General features: G+C 44.3%; 2 protein-coding genes across 2 annotated transcripts; both read left to right on the forward strand.

Moving 5' to 3' along the window:
* The first annotated feature begins 271 nt into the window (after positions 1-271).
* gcat (glycine C-acetyltransferase) lies at positions 272-6,883 on the forward strand. The gene is made up of 9 exons (XM_005813520.3): positions 272-564; positions 1,850-1,980; positions 2,767-2,868; positions 2,978-3,124; positions 4,129-4,283; positions 4,470-4,552; positions 4,876-5,047; positions 5,798-5,919; positions 6,006-6,883. Exons 1-9 carry the CDS (start codon positions 345-347, stop codon positions 6,155-6,157), a joined length of 1,284 nt encoding a protein of 427 aa, XP_005813577.1. The 5' UTR covers positions 272-344; the 3' UTR covers positions 6,158-6,883.
* Positions 6,884-7,530: 647 nt separating this feature from the next.
* On the forward strand, positions 7,531-15,951 carry mcm5 (minichromosome maintenance complex component 5). Its single transcript, XM_005813513.3, has 16 exons — positions 7,531-7,865; positions 9,141-9,267; positions 9,371-9,499; positions 10,267-10,439; positions 10,545-10,700; positions 10,808-10,977; positions 12,080-12,251; positions 12,338-12,449; positions 12,538-12,681; positions 13,391-13,456; positions 13,549-13,725; positions 14,591-14,703; positions 14,795-14,923; positions 15,015-15,157; positions 15,249-15,376; positions 15,672-15,951. Exons 1-16 carry the CDS (start codon positions 7,690-7,692, stop codon positions 15,771-15,773), a joined length of 2,217 nt encoding a protein of 738 aa, XP_005813570.1. The 5' UTR covers positions 7,531-7,689; the 3' UTR covers positions 15,774-15,951.
* Positions 15,952-16,211: the final 260 nt, after the last annotated feature.

Genomic DNA, 16,211 nt, shown 5'->3' on the forward strand with positions numbered 1-16,211 from the left:
TGTTTGCGTGTTAGGCTAATAAGGAAGGTGTACCGAGCATTGTTATTACCTACACCTCGCGCTAAAAGTTATTACTGTTAATGCGGTTTTATAGTAAAAAAGAAACAAAAAACAAAAAAACTCCGAATTATTTTCATGATAACAAATGAATTATTACTGCTGTAGTTTATCTCACAAACGCCCGGCTACCGTAGCATAACTTAGTCAAAAAGCTCTGAATCTGATTGGACGAAAATCTGCGACATGTGATTGGTCCAGAGCAGATACACCCATCAGCATTAGGTGACGCAATCGCGCAGGCCTAGAATCTCAACGGTAGTGCAGCGTGACATCAAAGAAGCGACATGTCTCTCGGCAAAGCGGTTCGGCGTTTGGTTAAACCGGCCCGGGGGCTCCTGGCGTCCTCGGAACCGGCTCTGACACGGAGCTACGCGGCTGTCGCGGAGGCCAAAGCGGTGCTGGAGCACGAGCTGGACTCCATCCGAGCCGCAGGCACGTGGAAAGCGGAGAGGATCATTACCTCCAAGCAGGGTCCACAAATCAGCGTGGAAGGCAGCCGTGGCAGTGAGTGCTTTCTGGTTACTGTGTCCACAAGTTACATAAAGTAGTAACCTGAAAAGCCCGGCCCAAAGGAAGGGGGCTGTGCTCGGCTTTAGTAAGTTCACAAGTCAAATTCAACCCAGTTCTACACAGCAGCCATTTAAAAGTCCTGCTTCCGTCATATGAGCCTTCAGGAAAAGTAGATTTACTTGAGCAAAGCATTCAGGATTGCACAGCAACACCAGCACTGCTTCTGTTTTAGTAGAGTTTAGTTTTATAGCACTTTATAGCACTTTATAGAATTATAATTTAGCCAAACATGACAAAGAGCTAATAAAAAGATATGTAAAGTATCTAAAAAAAAAAGATCCTATTAGTTTTAATTTAACGTTTTGTATTTCCATATGCAAGAAGCTTCTAAAATCTGCATCCGACTGCATTGAAAGCAGCGCACGCATTTTTTCAATAGTTTTGTTGTTACGTTTTTTGTGTAAACTCCACCGATTTATTTATTTTTTCTTGGAAAATTAAGCTTTTTTTTGTAATGGTGTATTTTCTTTTCAATAACAGGTATGCAAATCTAATAAAACAATTAGATTATGAAATACTGTATATATTAACAAAAAATAAATGTCTTTTTAAGAAGGAACTTCAGGAAAAAAAATGCTGAGTGCTTTGCTTGTATTATGAGTTGATGACATCACAAGAGGCACTACAATTCATGTCCATAAAAAAACTGATCAGTTGCCTTCTGTGATGTCATCAGCGGCATGTGCGTGAAAACGCTTTTTTAAGACGATATAATTTGATTTTGGAGAAACATTTTGAAACAAAGCGAAATGAATAGGAAAAACTGACAGCTATGATGTTCTACCGATTATGAGTTTAATGGATTTTTATGAAAATGTCTGGAGTGTAGCTTTAAATAATACAATTTCCTTGACTTATTAATTGACACCACTCTCGCAGATTTTTCCTTTTTGTTTTGTTTGACGTGGAACCGTTTATAAAATGCTCAGTTTCCATGGCAGCAGCTCTAAACTCTGCCTTGTTGCCTTCCTGCTAGCGAAGCAGACCCTCTGTGGCGTTGCTGACGTTTCTGCGTTGACCCCCTTCCCAGACACTGACCCCGCTTGTTTCAGGTCGTGACCCGACATGCGCGAAACTGCCACGCGTGAGAAACGTCCAGAGTCTTTTACGCCCCTCACTCTTCGCTCTGTCTCAATCTGAGGACTTGTTCACGTCCGTTATTGTGAAATTATTTATTCCTCTTTTTCATTTTTTTACTTTGAAAAACGTCGCGCTTTAGGCATGTTGAACTTCTGCGCCAACAACTACCTGGGCCTGTCCAGTCACCCGGAAGTGGTGCAGGCGGGAATAGACGCGCTGAAGACGCACGGCGCAGGACTGAGCTCTGTGAGGTTCATCTGTGGGACGCAGGTAAGGCGTAAGGTGCTTAATGCGTTCAGAGCCAGAAAAGAGATACATTCTTGTATGGTTTCTGGGATTTATAGAGCAACATAAAAACATGCATGATTGTGAAGTGGGAGGGTATTGATGCATCATTTTGAGTGATGTGAAAAGTGCACTTTGCTCCATTTATCTTGGTATCCAGCTGAAAACGAAATTCAATATGGAGGACTAATCCTGCCAAAACGTAAATGAGGGGAAAAAAACCCAATAAAGTAATAAAACAAGATTGGAAATAAAATGGAAACTTATGTTTATTTCTACTGTTGAAAAAAAACATATAAATATTGATTCATGTTGCGCTGTATAATCAAAGTTTTTAGTTTTTGGATTCAAGTGATAAAATATGTTATAGATTTGACATAGAAATTACATTTTGTAGCTAATTTTAATTCCAGATTCTTAGTTATTGCAGATGGTGATGCAATAATCTTTGGAAAGGAATATCCTGTAGCAGTCTGTATTACAACGGCTCTGAAGAAGCCTCTGACTGAACACACTCTGTTTTTTCTATAAAAGCCTCATTAAGCTGTCCATAATTTTCTTGATTTTATGTAAAATCTTTCTTTACACAATCAATATTTGGCACATTCATTACGTCATCAAGCAAAAAAATTATTATTTGTTGATTTATATTTTTACAGCAAACTTGGCAAATCCCTATGATGTGTTTAAGTTTGTGGTTAATATTTTGCCAGGTCGCCGTTTGGTTTCATAAATGTAAAACAGCTTTTTCTTGGTCTCCCTGTTTTAAAGAATCTGCATAAGATTCTGGAGCAGAAGCTGGCCGAGTTTCATGAGCGGGAGGACTGCATCCTGTATGCCAGCTGTTTCGACGCCAACGCCGGGCTCTTTGAAGTACGTCTAGCGATACTCAGCGCCGCCAGAAATGGGGGGGGTGGGGAGGGGACGACAAAAAGAAGCATCGCCCGCTGTGGTCAGTAAAGCGTGAACTAACCTCTCGCAGGTCCTGCTGGGCCCGGACGACGCCGTGCTGTCGGATGAGCTCAACCACGCCTCCATCATCGACGGGATCCGCCTGTGCCGGGCCAAGAGGCTGCGCTACAAACACATGGACCTCAGTGACCTGGAGGTCAAGCTCAAAGAGGCTCAGGTGTGTGTGTGTGTGTTTTTTTGTTTTTTTTTGCGTACTTGCCCTTTAAATATGCTCTTAAGGTGCCCAAATATATTGATGAAACCCTTTAACAAACGGTTCAAATATGAATAAATGGCTGTCTCCAAATTTGATAAGTACTTCTTAAAATGATATTGAACATCGTTCGCACTGATCAGTCCTTCCAGGATTTCACGATTGTTTTTTTTTTTTCAATCAAAAATCACAACGTTTATGCTAATTTAGAAATATTCGCGAGGAATTTTGAGATATTTGCACTTATTTTATGGCATTAGATGTGACTTTTTGTCAAACACCATGACTATAACTTGACATCAAGTGAGGTGGAGGCAGCAGTAAAAGAAACACTGCCAGCTGCAGGCGGGAGTTGGAATTACTTAAGCCCAATGTTTTTACCATTTTTGCAACAAACAAAAGTGCAACAAACTTAGTTATGTTACCTTGGTAACTTTGATAAACTTGATCTTGAAACAAAAAGATAAATATCTACTTAGTGTAGAATTGATGGTGGCAAAAAAAAAAGGCCATAACTCAAAAACGGTTCAAGATTGATTGGATATATTTTCATAAAGGAATAAATAACCTTAAGACTGAAGTCACAAGTGGTAGTTTTTGAAAACTATTGATCAAAATGGCTGAATTATGTCAGATCTGATCGTGTGTAATTATCTAATTTCACTTTTTTTGTGTGCGTTTTTTTCCCACTGATATTGCAGCTTGTTAACTGAAGTGTGCTGGAGATGCATAAAAACTAGAAAAAACATTGAAACAAAACAAAACAAAAAGTCAGTTATGCATTAACGTGAAAAAATGTGGAGATTTTTGCGTGAATTTCCACGGTCGCAGAATCGTGAAAAACCAAAGCGACCGATGTCCTCTGGAGTCCGGAGGGCCACGTAAAAAGCTGCGGCAGGCCGTTTCTGGCCCTCCAGCCTCGACTTTGACACGTGATCCGGTGGCCCTCGTGTGTTTTCCCTCCTCAGTCTTCTCGGATGCGCCTGGTGGTGACAGACGGCGTCTTCTCCATGGACGGAGACGTGGCTCCGCTGCGAGGAATCTGCGACCTCGCCGAGCGGTACGGGGCCATGGTGTTCATAGACGAATGTCACGCCACTGGCTTCCTGGGGCCTCGGGGCAGGTGAGGAACAAATACAGGCAAATAACAACCGAGATGTGCAGCTGCTGAAGATTTGGACACCTGGAATCATGCTTTGCTCTGTTTGGAAGCAGAAGAAAAGGAGGAAATATTGAGAATTTGAGTCATTTTTTGGGGGGGGGTTGTTGTCGCTGAAAGGCGACTAAACGTCCGTGTTTTGGTGTGCAGAGGGACAGACGAGCTCCTGGGAGTGACGGACAGAGTTCAAATTGTGAACTCCACTCTGGGGAAAGCTTTGGGAGGAGCAGCAGGTACGTCTGCTTCCACACAAGAAACGCCGACTGTGCACATTTAAACGACTCAATTGCATGAAAATTCTAACGGATTTTGTTTAAATATGTTGAACAATGGGAACCCTGGAGGCTGGGACCACAATTAAATCTAAGCTCAAACATCAAGTGAGGCTGACTCAGCGGTGTTGTCAAAATAAGAACCGCTGCCTCCTGCTGGTGGGAGTTGGCATCACTTGAACCCATTAGCTTAAATAACACGTGGACCGGTTGCTTTTTTTTTGCGTGAATTTTTGTGAATAGAAATTCTAAATAAAACTCTTTTGCCATGTCTTCTCCCTCAGGTGGCTACACAGTTGGCCCCAAGCCCCTCATTGACCTGCTCCGGCAGCGGTCCCGGCCCTACCTGTTCTCCAACGCCCTCCCGCCTCCCGTGGTGGGCTGCGCCACCCGCGCCGTGGAGCTGCTGCTCGCCTCCAACGAGATTGCGCAGAGCATGACGGCCAAAACCATGAGGTGCGTTTTGCCCTGCAGACGTTATGCCAACTCTTCCTCCATTTTTAGCTGCGTTCCCGCCTTTTCCAGAGCAAAACTTTGTCAAAATTCCGCCAATGTCGAAAAATCTTTGATGATTCCATTCAAAAAGAAAATCTTTTTCTTGTTTGAGTTCTCCGTTAATATTATCGTGACTTCATTCTTGTTTTATTTCGACTTTATTGTGATGTTAAATGTTCAGAATAATTTCAAGTTTATTGATCTTTGAGAATGTGTTTTTGCATTATGACACTAGCATAATAAAACTTGTAAATTGTCTCAAAACAATAATGTTATCGTTTATCGCTGTAACGTCTGGGACAATTTATTGTCCAAAAACTTTATTGTGACAGGCCTACTGACATCACTCTGAACTATGGAAACACAAGGAGAGCATTAATGGAAAAAAATATATATCTAAATTTTCCCCCCAAAAAATGTAAAAAGATTGAAACCCAAAAATTCGATTAATCGCTAAAATCGATTTATCGCCCAGCCCTACCCTGATGGTTCCAATTTTGGCATTACCAATTTTTTACTATATTTTTTTGGCTGAAAAGTTGCTCAATGGCAACGTTGGGGTGAGTATTGTCAACAAAAACGGGACATTGGCTGATTTTCATGTCTGAAGGTAGACATGTTAGTGTCAGCCCAATTAAGAAAATCGATCGATCTACCCGACACATTTATCTATGTTTTTTTTTTTTTTTATCTCCTCTGAACATCGTCCAGGTTCCGGAACAAGATGACGCAGGCGGGCTTCACCATCGCAGGCTCCTCCCACCCCATCTGCCCCGTGATGCTGGGCGACGCCCGCCTGGCCTCTCTGATGGCCGACGACATGCTGAAGCACGGTGAGCGGAATCGCCTGAGGCGAAACCCACGACTGACACAGAACCTCGGCTGACGACCCGTCTTCCTCCTCCTCCTCCTCCCACAGGGATCTATGTGATCGGCTTCTCCTACCCGGTGGTGCCGAAGGGCAAAGCCAGAATCCGGGTTCAGATTTCGGCGGCCCACACAGACGACGACATCGACCACTGCGTGGACGCTTTCATCCAGACGGGAAGGAAACACGGCGTCGTCTCCTGAAGGAGGAAGAGGAGCTAACCGCTCACGCTGCCTTTTACTGATGAAGAGCAGAGACGGAAACATTAGTTACGCCTGTAGGTCGATGAGAACGAATGTTAACCTTTTTGTGTTTCTGCCGGAGCGTAAGTGTTTATATTTATAACTGTAAGGGCTGAAAATCCAACTTCTGCTGCATTATGTCTTATAAGAGAGAGGATGTTTCTCTGGGATCCATGAATGTGATTTTTGAGCGATCGTTAGTGATGTTTGACAACTAATATAATAATGACTTAATAGGTTGTTTTATGCCAAAACAATAAACTTGTCTTTTGAATTTTAAAAATGTTTTTTTGTTAGCTGCTTCTGCTTAAGTAGGGGAAAGCGTATCACTGAATTATCAAGCAGAGGTTTGTGATTCTGCCTACTTTTGTATTTGTCTGATATCAAGTACCAAATACTTTATATCAGTATCAGTATCATCACCGATATGTCAAATATCAGTGACATGAACAAACTTTTTATTACGTACGTTTATGTCACAAACTTCTGGACTTTTAGCTGTTTCTTTGTTTTCAAACGTTCTGCACAGCTTGGAAAATTCTGCGAAATGACCCTTTAGCAGCAGGTGGAAGCTACAAATCAGACTGAAAAATGTGGCAGAACGGCTAACAGAGTACAGAGTACTAGCTGATCAGAACATCTGATTTAATTTGTAAAAAAAAAAAAAAAAAACATGTATTAAGTCAGGAAAACGTATACAATTTTGTGCAAAGTCAGTTTTTTTAAATACAAAAATAAAGAACAAATAACATAATTGAATTACCAGGCTCGCTGTAACATAAACTATAGATCTGGATTTGCTTCATTTTTGGTTAAAATGTCTGTTTTTCATTTAGTGAAGAAACAGAGTATCCAGAGGCATTACTCAAGAGTAACAATAAAATCACTGAAATGTAAAAAAAGAAATGGAAACAAGTGATTTTTGATTAGTGGAGCGGGTATTTGTGATTCTTTAATTTGGCTAAGTTTAAATAATTGAAATGAGTTTTTCTGTTGTCAGTGAAACCAAATAATCTGGAGGGATGTGGTTCAATACAAGTAGAAGTCAAAAAGCAAAAAAAAAAAAAAAAATCATTTCCAAAATTATGAAGAGAAGGGGCGAGACCGGAAATAAATGCATGAACTAAAAGTTAACTGTTCTTTTTCTCCACGTTCATCTTGAGCTCGTGCTGGTCTGTAGCTCCGCCCCCTTTCGTTGTCTATTTCGCGCCATCCTTGTTAAACCCCTCCTCCCGTCTCGTGACGCGCCTTCCTTTACGCCTTTCTCTTAACCAATAGAAAAAGGCGCCGTTCGTTCCCACCAATCAGCGGGCAGCGGAGGCGCGTTGCGGGGAAAGCAGTTCGCGGGAAAGTAAGACAGGAAGTCACTCATTTGTTTCCCGCGAAACTCCCAGATCTGTCCAGCTCTGGTCGCCGGCTTCGGTTCCTTCTCTTCGGATTATTTCTTAGCTCTGTCTTACTGTCGCCGCAGCTCCCACCGAGCTCACCGCAGGATGTCCGGCTTCGACGACCCCGGGGTTTACTACAGCGACAACTTCGGAGGAGGAGGAGAGGCTCCCGGCGGGGACGAAGGCGGACAGAAGCGCGTCCAGATCAAGAAGAGGTTCCGCGAGTTCCTGCGCCAGTTCCGAGTGGGAACCGACCGGACCGGCTTTACGTACAAATACAGGTGAATAACGGAATTTAGTGTAGCCAAGCAAAGCAGAAGAAAAAGATGGCGGCAATCCAACCGCGAGCTCTTATTAAATGGACTTTTCTGAGAATATTCATTGTAAACTTACAAAGTTAGGCGTTGTTGGATGTTTAGGTGAAGAAATATGATTTAAGGAGGTATTAGGAGGCGTTCTTTGTTTCACATCAGGACAAAAAAATCAATCTGTTTTTGATCCACTTCAGCAGACGAAGCCGAAGTTGGCTTCCGATTGCAACTAAATAGCTATTTTTTTAAATGTCTTTAATCTGTTCTAGTTTAACAACTGAAATACTTAGACACTTCAAACCTGGTCTAGGTTATTCTACAATCACAGGGGAATATGTAAAACAAAGCTTGTGGCTTGTAAAACCTTAACAAGAGGGCAATTTCAGCACTTTTTATGCATCCGGCCCACATTAGAAACGCTCCAAAACTACAACACCTAGATACTACAAACCTGGACTCAATTGTTATGTAATAATAGTTGAGTGTCTAATACAGGGGTGGGCACTCCTGGTCCTCGAGGGCCGGTGTCCTGCAACTTTTAGATGCATCTCTACTTCAACACACCTGAGTCAAATAATGAGGTCGTTAACAGGACTCTGGAGAACTTGACTGCACTTAGGAGGAGATTCAGCTGTTGGATTCAGGTGTGTTGGACCAGGGAGACATCTAAGAGTTGCAGGACACCGGCCCTCGAGGACCAGGAGTGCCCACCCCTGGTCTAATACGTGGTGTGCGATTTGTGAAACCTTTATAATCTGATTTCAAGATGTTGCAGTTTTGGAGTTGGAGCAATTGTGAAGTGGTCCAGATGCATAAAAATAGCTGAAATCGCCCTTTATTGACGTTTCACAAATCAAACAAAGGTGTCAAAAATCACAAACTTTGTTTTAAATATTCCTCTATCAGTTTAGAATTAATTTGGTCTAGGATTGTTGTGTCTGATCTTTCAGTTTTTCAACTAGAACACAGTGAATCATCGAGGTGTTGGAAAAACTAGGTGGAATGGCCCTTTAGTTGCAATCAGAAGCCAACTTCAGCTTTATTTTTAGCAGGGGGTAGTTTTTCCAAATACCACTTTCAGAATCGCTATTGATTGTGAAGTCATTAAATCTGGACTTCTTTAAAGGCAGAAAGCATTTGTGGAAACGTGGTAGTGTCGGGCACAATGCTTGGAGTGGTTGCTATAGAAACACTGCTTCACAACAGAAATAATCCTGAGTGTTTTTAATGGACTTCATAAACCAGGGATGAGCTGAAGCGGCACTACACCCTGGGGGAGTTCTGGGTGGAGGTGGAGATGGAGGACCTCGCCAGCTTCGACGAAGATTTGTCCGACTGCCTCTACAAGCTGCCCACTGAGAACCTGCCCCTGGTCACTTCACCTTTCTCTTCTCTATTTCTTTTTTTTTTTTTTTTTACATCACAGTGATTTCGTTTTCCGCACATTGATACATTTTTTTTTTTTTTTATTGCAGCTGGAGGAAGCTGCCAAAGAGGTAGCGGACGAGGTGACCCGTCCCCGGCCCGTTGGCGAGGAGACGGTGCAGGACATCCAGGTCATGCTGAAGAGCGACGCCCATCACGCTTCCATTCGCAGCCTGAAGGTTTTTATCAACGATTATTTAGCTTGATATTTTAAAAAAATCCTAAAGGTGACTTTAAAGTGTCAGTGTTATGTAAAATCTACTTTTTTGAGCTTTACGTCATGTTAAAATGTTTTTCCCTCACTAAAAACATACCTGGAGTGTTGCCTTGATTCTTTCATGTGTTTCTGAGAAATCCTTTAATCTCGGTGGCAACCATTCAGCTGTGCAAAAACGCCTGCAAGGACTTAGCCCCGCCCTCGAGTCAAAGCTCCTCCTCAGAGTTGCAGTCTCCAAGCTTCTGTCTCTCAGAGCAGCCGTCCGCTGCAACGACTCCACCCTGCTCCTTCAGACTAGCCAGTAGCAATTAGCAAATACGTCTGTCGAGCTAATTATACGAGTTACTTCTCAGTGAAACATTGTTACAGGGTTAACAGAGGAGCCATGTTGCGATGACTTCCTGAAGGCGGAGTTTCAGAAAGAGTAGGAGTTCTTAAAGAGACAGAGGCCCAGTATCAAGGTGTTAAATTACAAGTTCAAATTTCTTTTAAGTCATGTTTGACATACACAGCATTTTTATAACTGCTGAATGTAACATAGTTACTGGATTGTGCTGTAAACTAATACAATGGAAAACACAACATGCTGTCCCCTAAAGACTTCATAGAGACACCGTTTGTTGAAACTAACATTCTTAGCGCAGTCGCATCAGCTCAGTAAGATCGTACAAAAAATGCCTGGAAAACGCAAAGTGCCGCCCCTTTAATTATGAAATCCTCCCCTGTCAGTCGGAGCAGGTGTCCCGCCTGGTGAAGGTGCACGGCATCGTCATCTCGGCCACGGCAGTCAAGGCGAAGGCCACCAAGGTGTGCCTGCAGTGCCGCGGTTGCCGCGGCGTCCTGCCCAACATCCCGCTGCCGCCGGGCCTGCAGGGCTACGCTCTGCCGCGCAAGTGCAACAGGTGAGTTCAGGGTTGGGGGCGAGAGAGAGACGCCTCCCAGCTGCGCCTCGCGCCAAACATTGCTAAGCGCTCTCTCTCTCTCTCTCTCTCTCTGTCTCTGCTCAGCGAGAACGCCGGCAGGGTGAACTGCCCCGTGGACCCGTACTTCATCATCCCGGACCGCTGCGTCTGCGTGGACTTCCAGACGCTGCGCCTGCAGGAGTCGCCGGACGCCGTGCCACACGGGGAGATGCCCCGTCACATGCAGCTGTACTGCGACCGGTAAGGGGCGCCGGCGGCTTTCCGCTGCGGTTACATCCGAGGCGACGTGTTCTGCAGACGGAGATTCAGTGTTTTTTGTCCTTTTTTCCTTCCTCGTTTCCTCCCAGGTATCTGTGCGACCGCGTGGTGCCCGGCAACCGGGTGACCATCATGGGGATCTACTCCATCAAAAAGGTGGCCGCTGCCAAGAAAGCAGGCAGAGAGAAGGGCGTCGGCGTGGGGATTCGCTCGTCCTACCTGCGAGTGGTCGGCATTCAGATGGACACGGAGGGAGCAGGCGAGTACATCGCCATGCCAACCACCAGCTACACGCGTTTTATTCCCAAAACGCAGCTAGCAAACTCCCGAATCAACAGGCGACCCCCGAAGGATACATATTCTCTCTCTATTTAAAATTGCATGTATTTTTAAATGAATCTATCTTGTTAAAATGATTAGAAGGTATATTACTATAGTTTATTTAATGAGAAATTCAATGGTTTATTTGTTCATTTTGGGATATTTGCTTTTTAAAATTATTTTGTCCCTTTCAGGCCTACCTACAGGGTTCCCATTGGTGCTTGATATCCTCAGAAATGCTCAAGTTTCAATTTAGTGTTTGTCAGAGTTTGGATTTCTTTATAAAGTCCTTGAAAGTGCTTGAAAATTCAAACTGCACAGCTTTGTGATAAAGTGTGTGGTTAATTTAGGAAAGAGTAATTACACCTAATAACATAATAAAAATACACAAACACATTCCTCACGCTCTGAAGTGAAATCAGACTAAATTTTCTACAATTGCCAAAATTATTTCTATTTGCTGGAAATCTTAGGAAGAACATTTTATTTTAATTTTGAATGTTTATTATTCCTAAAGCCTTGTAAGTTTACCCTCAGCCTGTCTGAGTTTTGCAGTAAACGGGGCTTTATGTGCAACAAATCCCAATAAAAGGCACTGAAATCTGTTTTTACAAGTTTTGAAAAAGTGAAAGTTGGAGGATTTTCAATAGGAGCGCACCAATTAAATCGGCCCAGATTTCCTTAATTTTTGGGAGATTGGCGATCGGCTGACACTTTGGCGATAAACCGATTTTATCGACTGCTACAAAGGTCTGGAAATCAGCCACTGTTACCTTTAACAGGGCTCTCCCCCTTCAACTCCCATCCCTCCAACTATTGCCAACTTGGCAACGTTGGAAAAAAAAAAAAAAATATATATATATATCAGCATTGATCACAATCAGAATCGGTGCACCCTCTAATTTACAAAACGGTTGAAATGCTTTGGATGAATTTCTGCATACACGTCATCTTTTTTTTTTTTCTTCTGTTTTTTTTTTTTTGGTTCCCTCTGTAATCGGGTCTTATTTTATTTTCGTCCCCCTCTCTGCCCGCTCCAGGCCGTGGCGCCACCGGCTCGGTGTCTCCACAGGAGGAGGAGCAGCTCCGGTCGCTCGCCGCCTCTCCCGGCATTTACGGCTCCCTGGCGAGCTCCGTGGCTCCGTCCATCTACGGCAGCGACGACCTGAAGAAGGCCATCACCTGCCTTCTGTTCGGCGGTTCCAGGAAGAGGTGGGAAGCCCGACCCCGTCCTCCCCGCTTTGCCTCGGGGTCCGGCTTCTCTCCGCGTTTGACCGTCTCGGTGTCGTCTCCTCCAGGCTGCCCGACGGCCTGACTCGCAGGGGCGACATCAACCTGCTGATGCTGGGAGACCCCGGCACGGCCAAGTCACAGCTGCTGAAGTTCGTGGAGAGATGCGCGCCGATCGGGGTAGCCGTCGTCTCCGCGGCGCCGCGACAGCACCGGGAAGGCGGAGCGATGCGAGACTGAGCCTCTGCATCTCTGTGGCCCCCCGCAGGTTTACACGTCCGGGAAAGGCAGCAGCGCCGCCGGGCTGACGGCCTCCGTGCTGAGGGACCCCACCACCCGAGGATTCATCATGGAGGGCGGCGCCATGGTGCTGGCCGACGGAGGAGTCGTCTGCATCGACGAGTTCGACAAGGTAAGGCGGGAACCGAGTTCTGGTGCGGTTCTTATGTTTGAGCCAGAATGGGGCAAAACGGGAAACTTACTTTCATCACTTATCTCAAACTTTTTTCTTTTAATTGAGATGGGTGGTTGACGATGAGCTGACATGGTGAAGGTTTCGCTAGTGCTCAATAAAATGAAGTCTAGTGGACGTTTGAGTGTAGCGCAGCAATTTTAAGTTTAATAGAATAAAGTAAGTGGACTCATACAGAAGAAGATTAGAGCCACTGAGAGAAAATGACTTTGATCTCAGATTCTGACGTTTTTTACTTTGATTGTCAAAATTCTGACGGATCTTGAAATCCTGACCTCTTTTTTTTTTGACTCAGAGTTTTGACTTGATCTCAGATCAAAGTCAGAACTCTTTTTTTTCCTTCTTCTAATGACCCTAATCCTCTTCCTTAGATTTAGAATGTTTTTTTGATAAGTAAATATTATTGGTGCTTAATTTAAATAAGCTGTGGGTTTTTCTTTTTGTATGTTTTACTTTTTTATCTATACCCGTTTTATTTTGAGCTAAAGTGTTTGTGAAAAAGTCTCACGTCACGTTGAGGATCAGCCAGCAAATCATCCCCCACGCCACATCGTACGCTGCCTTATTCCACGACAGCAACCGTTAAATATTTCCATGAAGTCGTTTTATGACGTCCAGGAAAAGTGAAAGTTGTGTTTTTGTCTCCCAGATGAGAGAAGACGACCGAGTGGCGATCCACGAGGCCATGGAGCAGCAGACCATCTCCATCGCTAAGGTGTTTATCGGAGGCCACGGGTTAAAATGCAGAACCACCGTTGAGAGGGGGGAGGGTTGCCGTGGTAACCCTAACATCTGTGCTCCTCCCAGGCCGGCATCACCACCACCCTGAACTCGCGCTGCTCGGTGCTCGCCGCCGCCAACTCCGTGTTCGGTCGCTGGGACGACACGAAGGGCGAGGACAACATCGACTTCATGCCCACCATCCTGTCCCGCTTCGACATGATCTTCATCATCAAGGACCAGCACGACCAGCAGAGGGACATGGTGAGCGCCGTCAGCACCGTGTCGTTTTGGGTTTTTATTGAGCATTTTTTTCTTTTTTCTTTTTTTTTTAATGCAGGGTTTGATGTTGATGATTCAACAAGTTTGGTGAAAATTCAGGAATTTGGTTCAGTACTCTGTTGGGGCTCAACGATTGTTTTCTAGATCTTTTTTAAAGATCATAGATCCAATGTTCCGATTCCAATTTTTGACAATTCTTTGTTTCCATTAAGCAAATTTATTTTCAGATTTCGCATTCGCGGAGTCCTACGGTCAATGGAAAGGCAGCCGTTTTGTGCTGCAAGTCAAAGAAAAGAGAGCAGCTTGACCCATAAATGATTGTCAGGAGCTGCGTTTCCGTTACAAATGTCCAATATCCCGCTAATGTGGAAAAAACCCCACAATTTTGCAATTGTGTTGTTTCCATTAAATAAGAAACGCAATTAAAAACTAACAAACAAACTATGTTTGTTCACGCAATAAGTCATTAAAAATACATCATCTTCCTGTTGTCTTCTTCGTCATTTCCTCCAGTAGTAACATCCGGTTCCAGACTTAAGTGATGTGAAAAAAGATTTGCGAAGTTAATATATTTTGATATGGCCAAAAAAAAAACACCTTGTCATAGTGCAAAAATGAAATTGGCGTGATTCTGTTGAGCAAATTCATTTTTGTAATTTCAATTTATTCAATTCTATGGTCAACGGAGATGCAGCCATATTTGCTAACAGTTGAGGTATTAGACCCTGAAAAGAGACCCGTTTCACCGCCTCATCGTAGACACTTGGATGATTCTCATTCGTGCCAAAGTGAATGTGAACCTCTGACCAGGCCGTCACCATCAGTCTCGCTCTGCCTTTGACTGCAGACTCTGGCTCGCCACGTCATGAACGTCCACCTGAGCGCCCAGACGCAGACGGAGGGCGTGGAGGGCGAGATCCCTCTGGCCACGTTCAAGAAGTACATCGCCTACGCCAGAACGTGAGCGCTCCCTGCAACCCGGCTGTCTGAGTGAGTTACGCCTCCCCCTCCCGGCCACAGTAAAGCGTTGGTGTCTGCGTGTGTTTGGCAGTAAATGCGGCCCTCGGCTGTCGGCGGCGGCTGCTGAGAAGCTGAAAAACCGGTACGTGGTGATGAGGAGCGGCGCGAGGGACCACGAGAGGGAGTCCAACAAGCGGCCCTCCATCCCCATCACCGTCAGGTGCGTGACCTTTATAGCGTTGCGCATTCTGTTTTTAGTTTTTTTTTTAAATATCTTTTGGTAACATTCTCCCGATTGTTTTACCCAACAGGCAGCTGGAGGCCATCGTCCGCATCGCCGAGTCTCTGGCTAAGATGAAGCTGCAGGCCGTGGCAGGAGAAGAAGAAGTGGACGAGGCCCTGCGGCTCTTCCAGGTGTCCACGCTGGACGCGGCGCTGTCCGGCAGCCTCTCCGGTGAGGTCTACTGAGCCGGACGTTCACGGCGTTCGGCCGTTGTTCTTCGCCAAGATCGATTGTTTGAAACGTTTTCTCGCTGTTGAACCAGGAGTGGAGGGATTCACCTCGCAGGAAGACCAGGAAATGCTGTCCCGCGTCGAGAAGCAGCTCAAGAGACGCTTCGCCATCGGCTCCCAGGTGTCCGAGCACAGCATCGTCCAGGACTTCACCAAGCAGGTCAGCCGGAGTCCAAAGCGCATGCATTAACGAGATTTCCAACTCGCCACCAGCAAAGTTATGGAAAAGTTGAGATGCACGATCGGTCGGCTCTTACATCGTCATCGACTGACATTAGTCAGTTTTGTACAACAAACTGTTAAATGCTTTTGAATATGGCCGTTTTGTGTATATTTTTGTTTCATTTTATTTTTATCCATTTTAGTTTATAGTTAAAGTTAAATACAGATTACCGATGCACGATATATCTGCTCCAACACCATTAGCCGCTCATTCTTTTCTCTTGCTTTTGCAGAAGTATCCGGAGCACGCCATCTACAAGGTCCTCCACCTGATGCTGAGGAGGGGCGAGCTGCAGCACCGCATGCAGAGGAAGGCCCTCTACCGGGTCAAGTAGAGGAGCCTCTGCTCTGTTTGTTTTTGTAAATAGTTTCTGGTCTGCGTTGTTTTGGGGTAACTGAGGATGGATTCTGACAATAACATTTCTCACAATTTAGAGCCGAGATAATGGATTAAAGGTGTCGCTGTTGAGATGAAGATTCTGTTTAAATAAATAAAAAGTCGTAAGCACACGATCCAACGGCACGATTTGTTGTTTTTTCAGGAAATTATCAAATTGCTACATGGATTTCCATAGAAACATCTGTCATTGAGAATTTCACATTGAACCAGAAACGTCACTGAATTTAATTGGACTTTAGTGTCTTTCAATAGCATTTAACACATTGGGGGGGTTTTATTGCTTTTACAAAACAAAATTTTTGACAAAATGTTGTTGTTTTTTTTTACAGATTTGTGGAACATAATGATGAATAAAAAATAGATAGCATAAAAT

The sequence above is a fragment of the Xiphophorus maculatus genome, chromosome 16, assembly GCF_002775205.1.
Source record: "Xiphophorus maculatus strain JP 163 A chromosome 16, X_maculatus-5.0-male, whole genome shotgun sequence".
NCBI classification, from domain to species: domain Eukaryota; kingdom Metazoa; phylum Chordata; class Actinopteri; order Cyprinodontiformes; family Poeciliidae; genus Xiphophorus; species Xiphophorus maculatus.

What these genes read in the sequence shown, in the direction of transcription:
- gcat (XM_005813520.3), top strand. Translation starts at nt 345, where the DNA reads ATGTCTCTCGGCAAAGCGGTTCGGCGTTTGGTTAAACCGGCCCGGGGG. An exon ending in AGCTTTGGGAGGAGCAGCAG is followed by an intron (nt 4,553 to 4,875) that starts GTACGTCTGCTT and finishes CTTCTCCCTCAG; the next exon opens with GTGGCTACACAGTTGGCCCC. An exon ending in ATGACGGCCAAAACCATGAG is followed by an intron (nt 5,048 to 5,797) that starts GTGCGTTTTGCC and finishes AACATCGTCCAG; the next exon opens with GTTCCGGAACAAGATGACGC.
- mcm5 (XM_005813513.3), top strand. Translation starts at nt 7,690, where the DNA reads ATGTCCGGCTTCGACGACCCCGGGGTTTACTACAGCGACAACTTCGGA. An exon ending in CTGCCGCGCAAGTGCAACAG is followed by an intron (nt 10,440 to 10,544) that starts GTGAGTTCAGGG and finishes GTCTCTGCTCAG; the next exon opens with CGAGAACGCCGGCAGGGTGA. An exon ending in GCTGTCCGGCAGCCTCTCCG is followed by an intron (nt 15,158 to 15,248) that starts GTGAGGTCTACT and finishes CTGTTGAACCAG; the next exon opens with GAGTGGAGGGATTCACCTCG.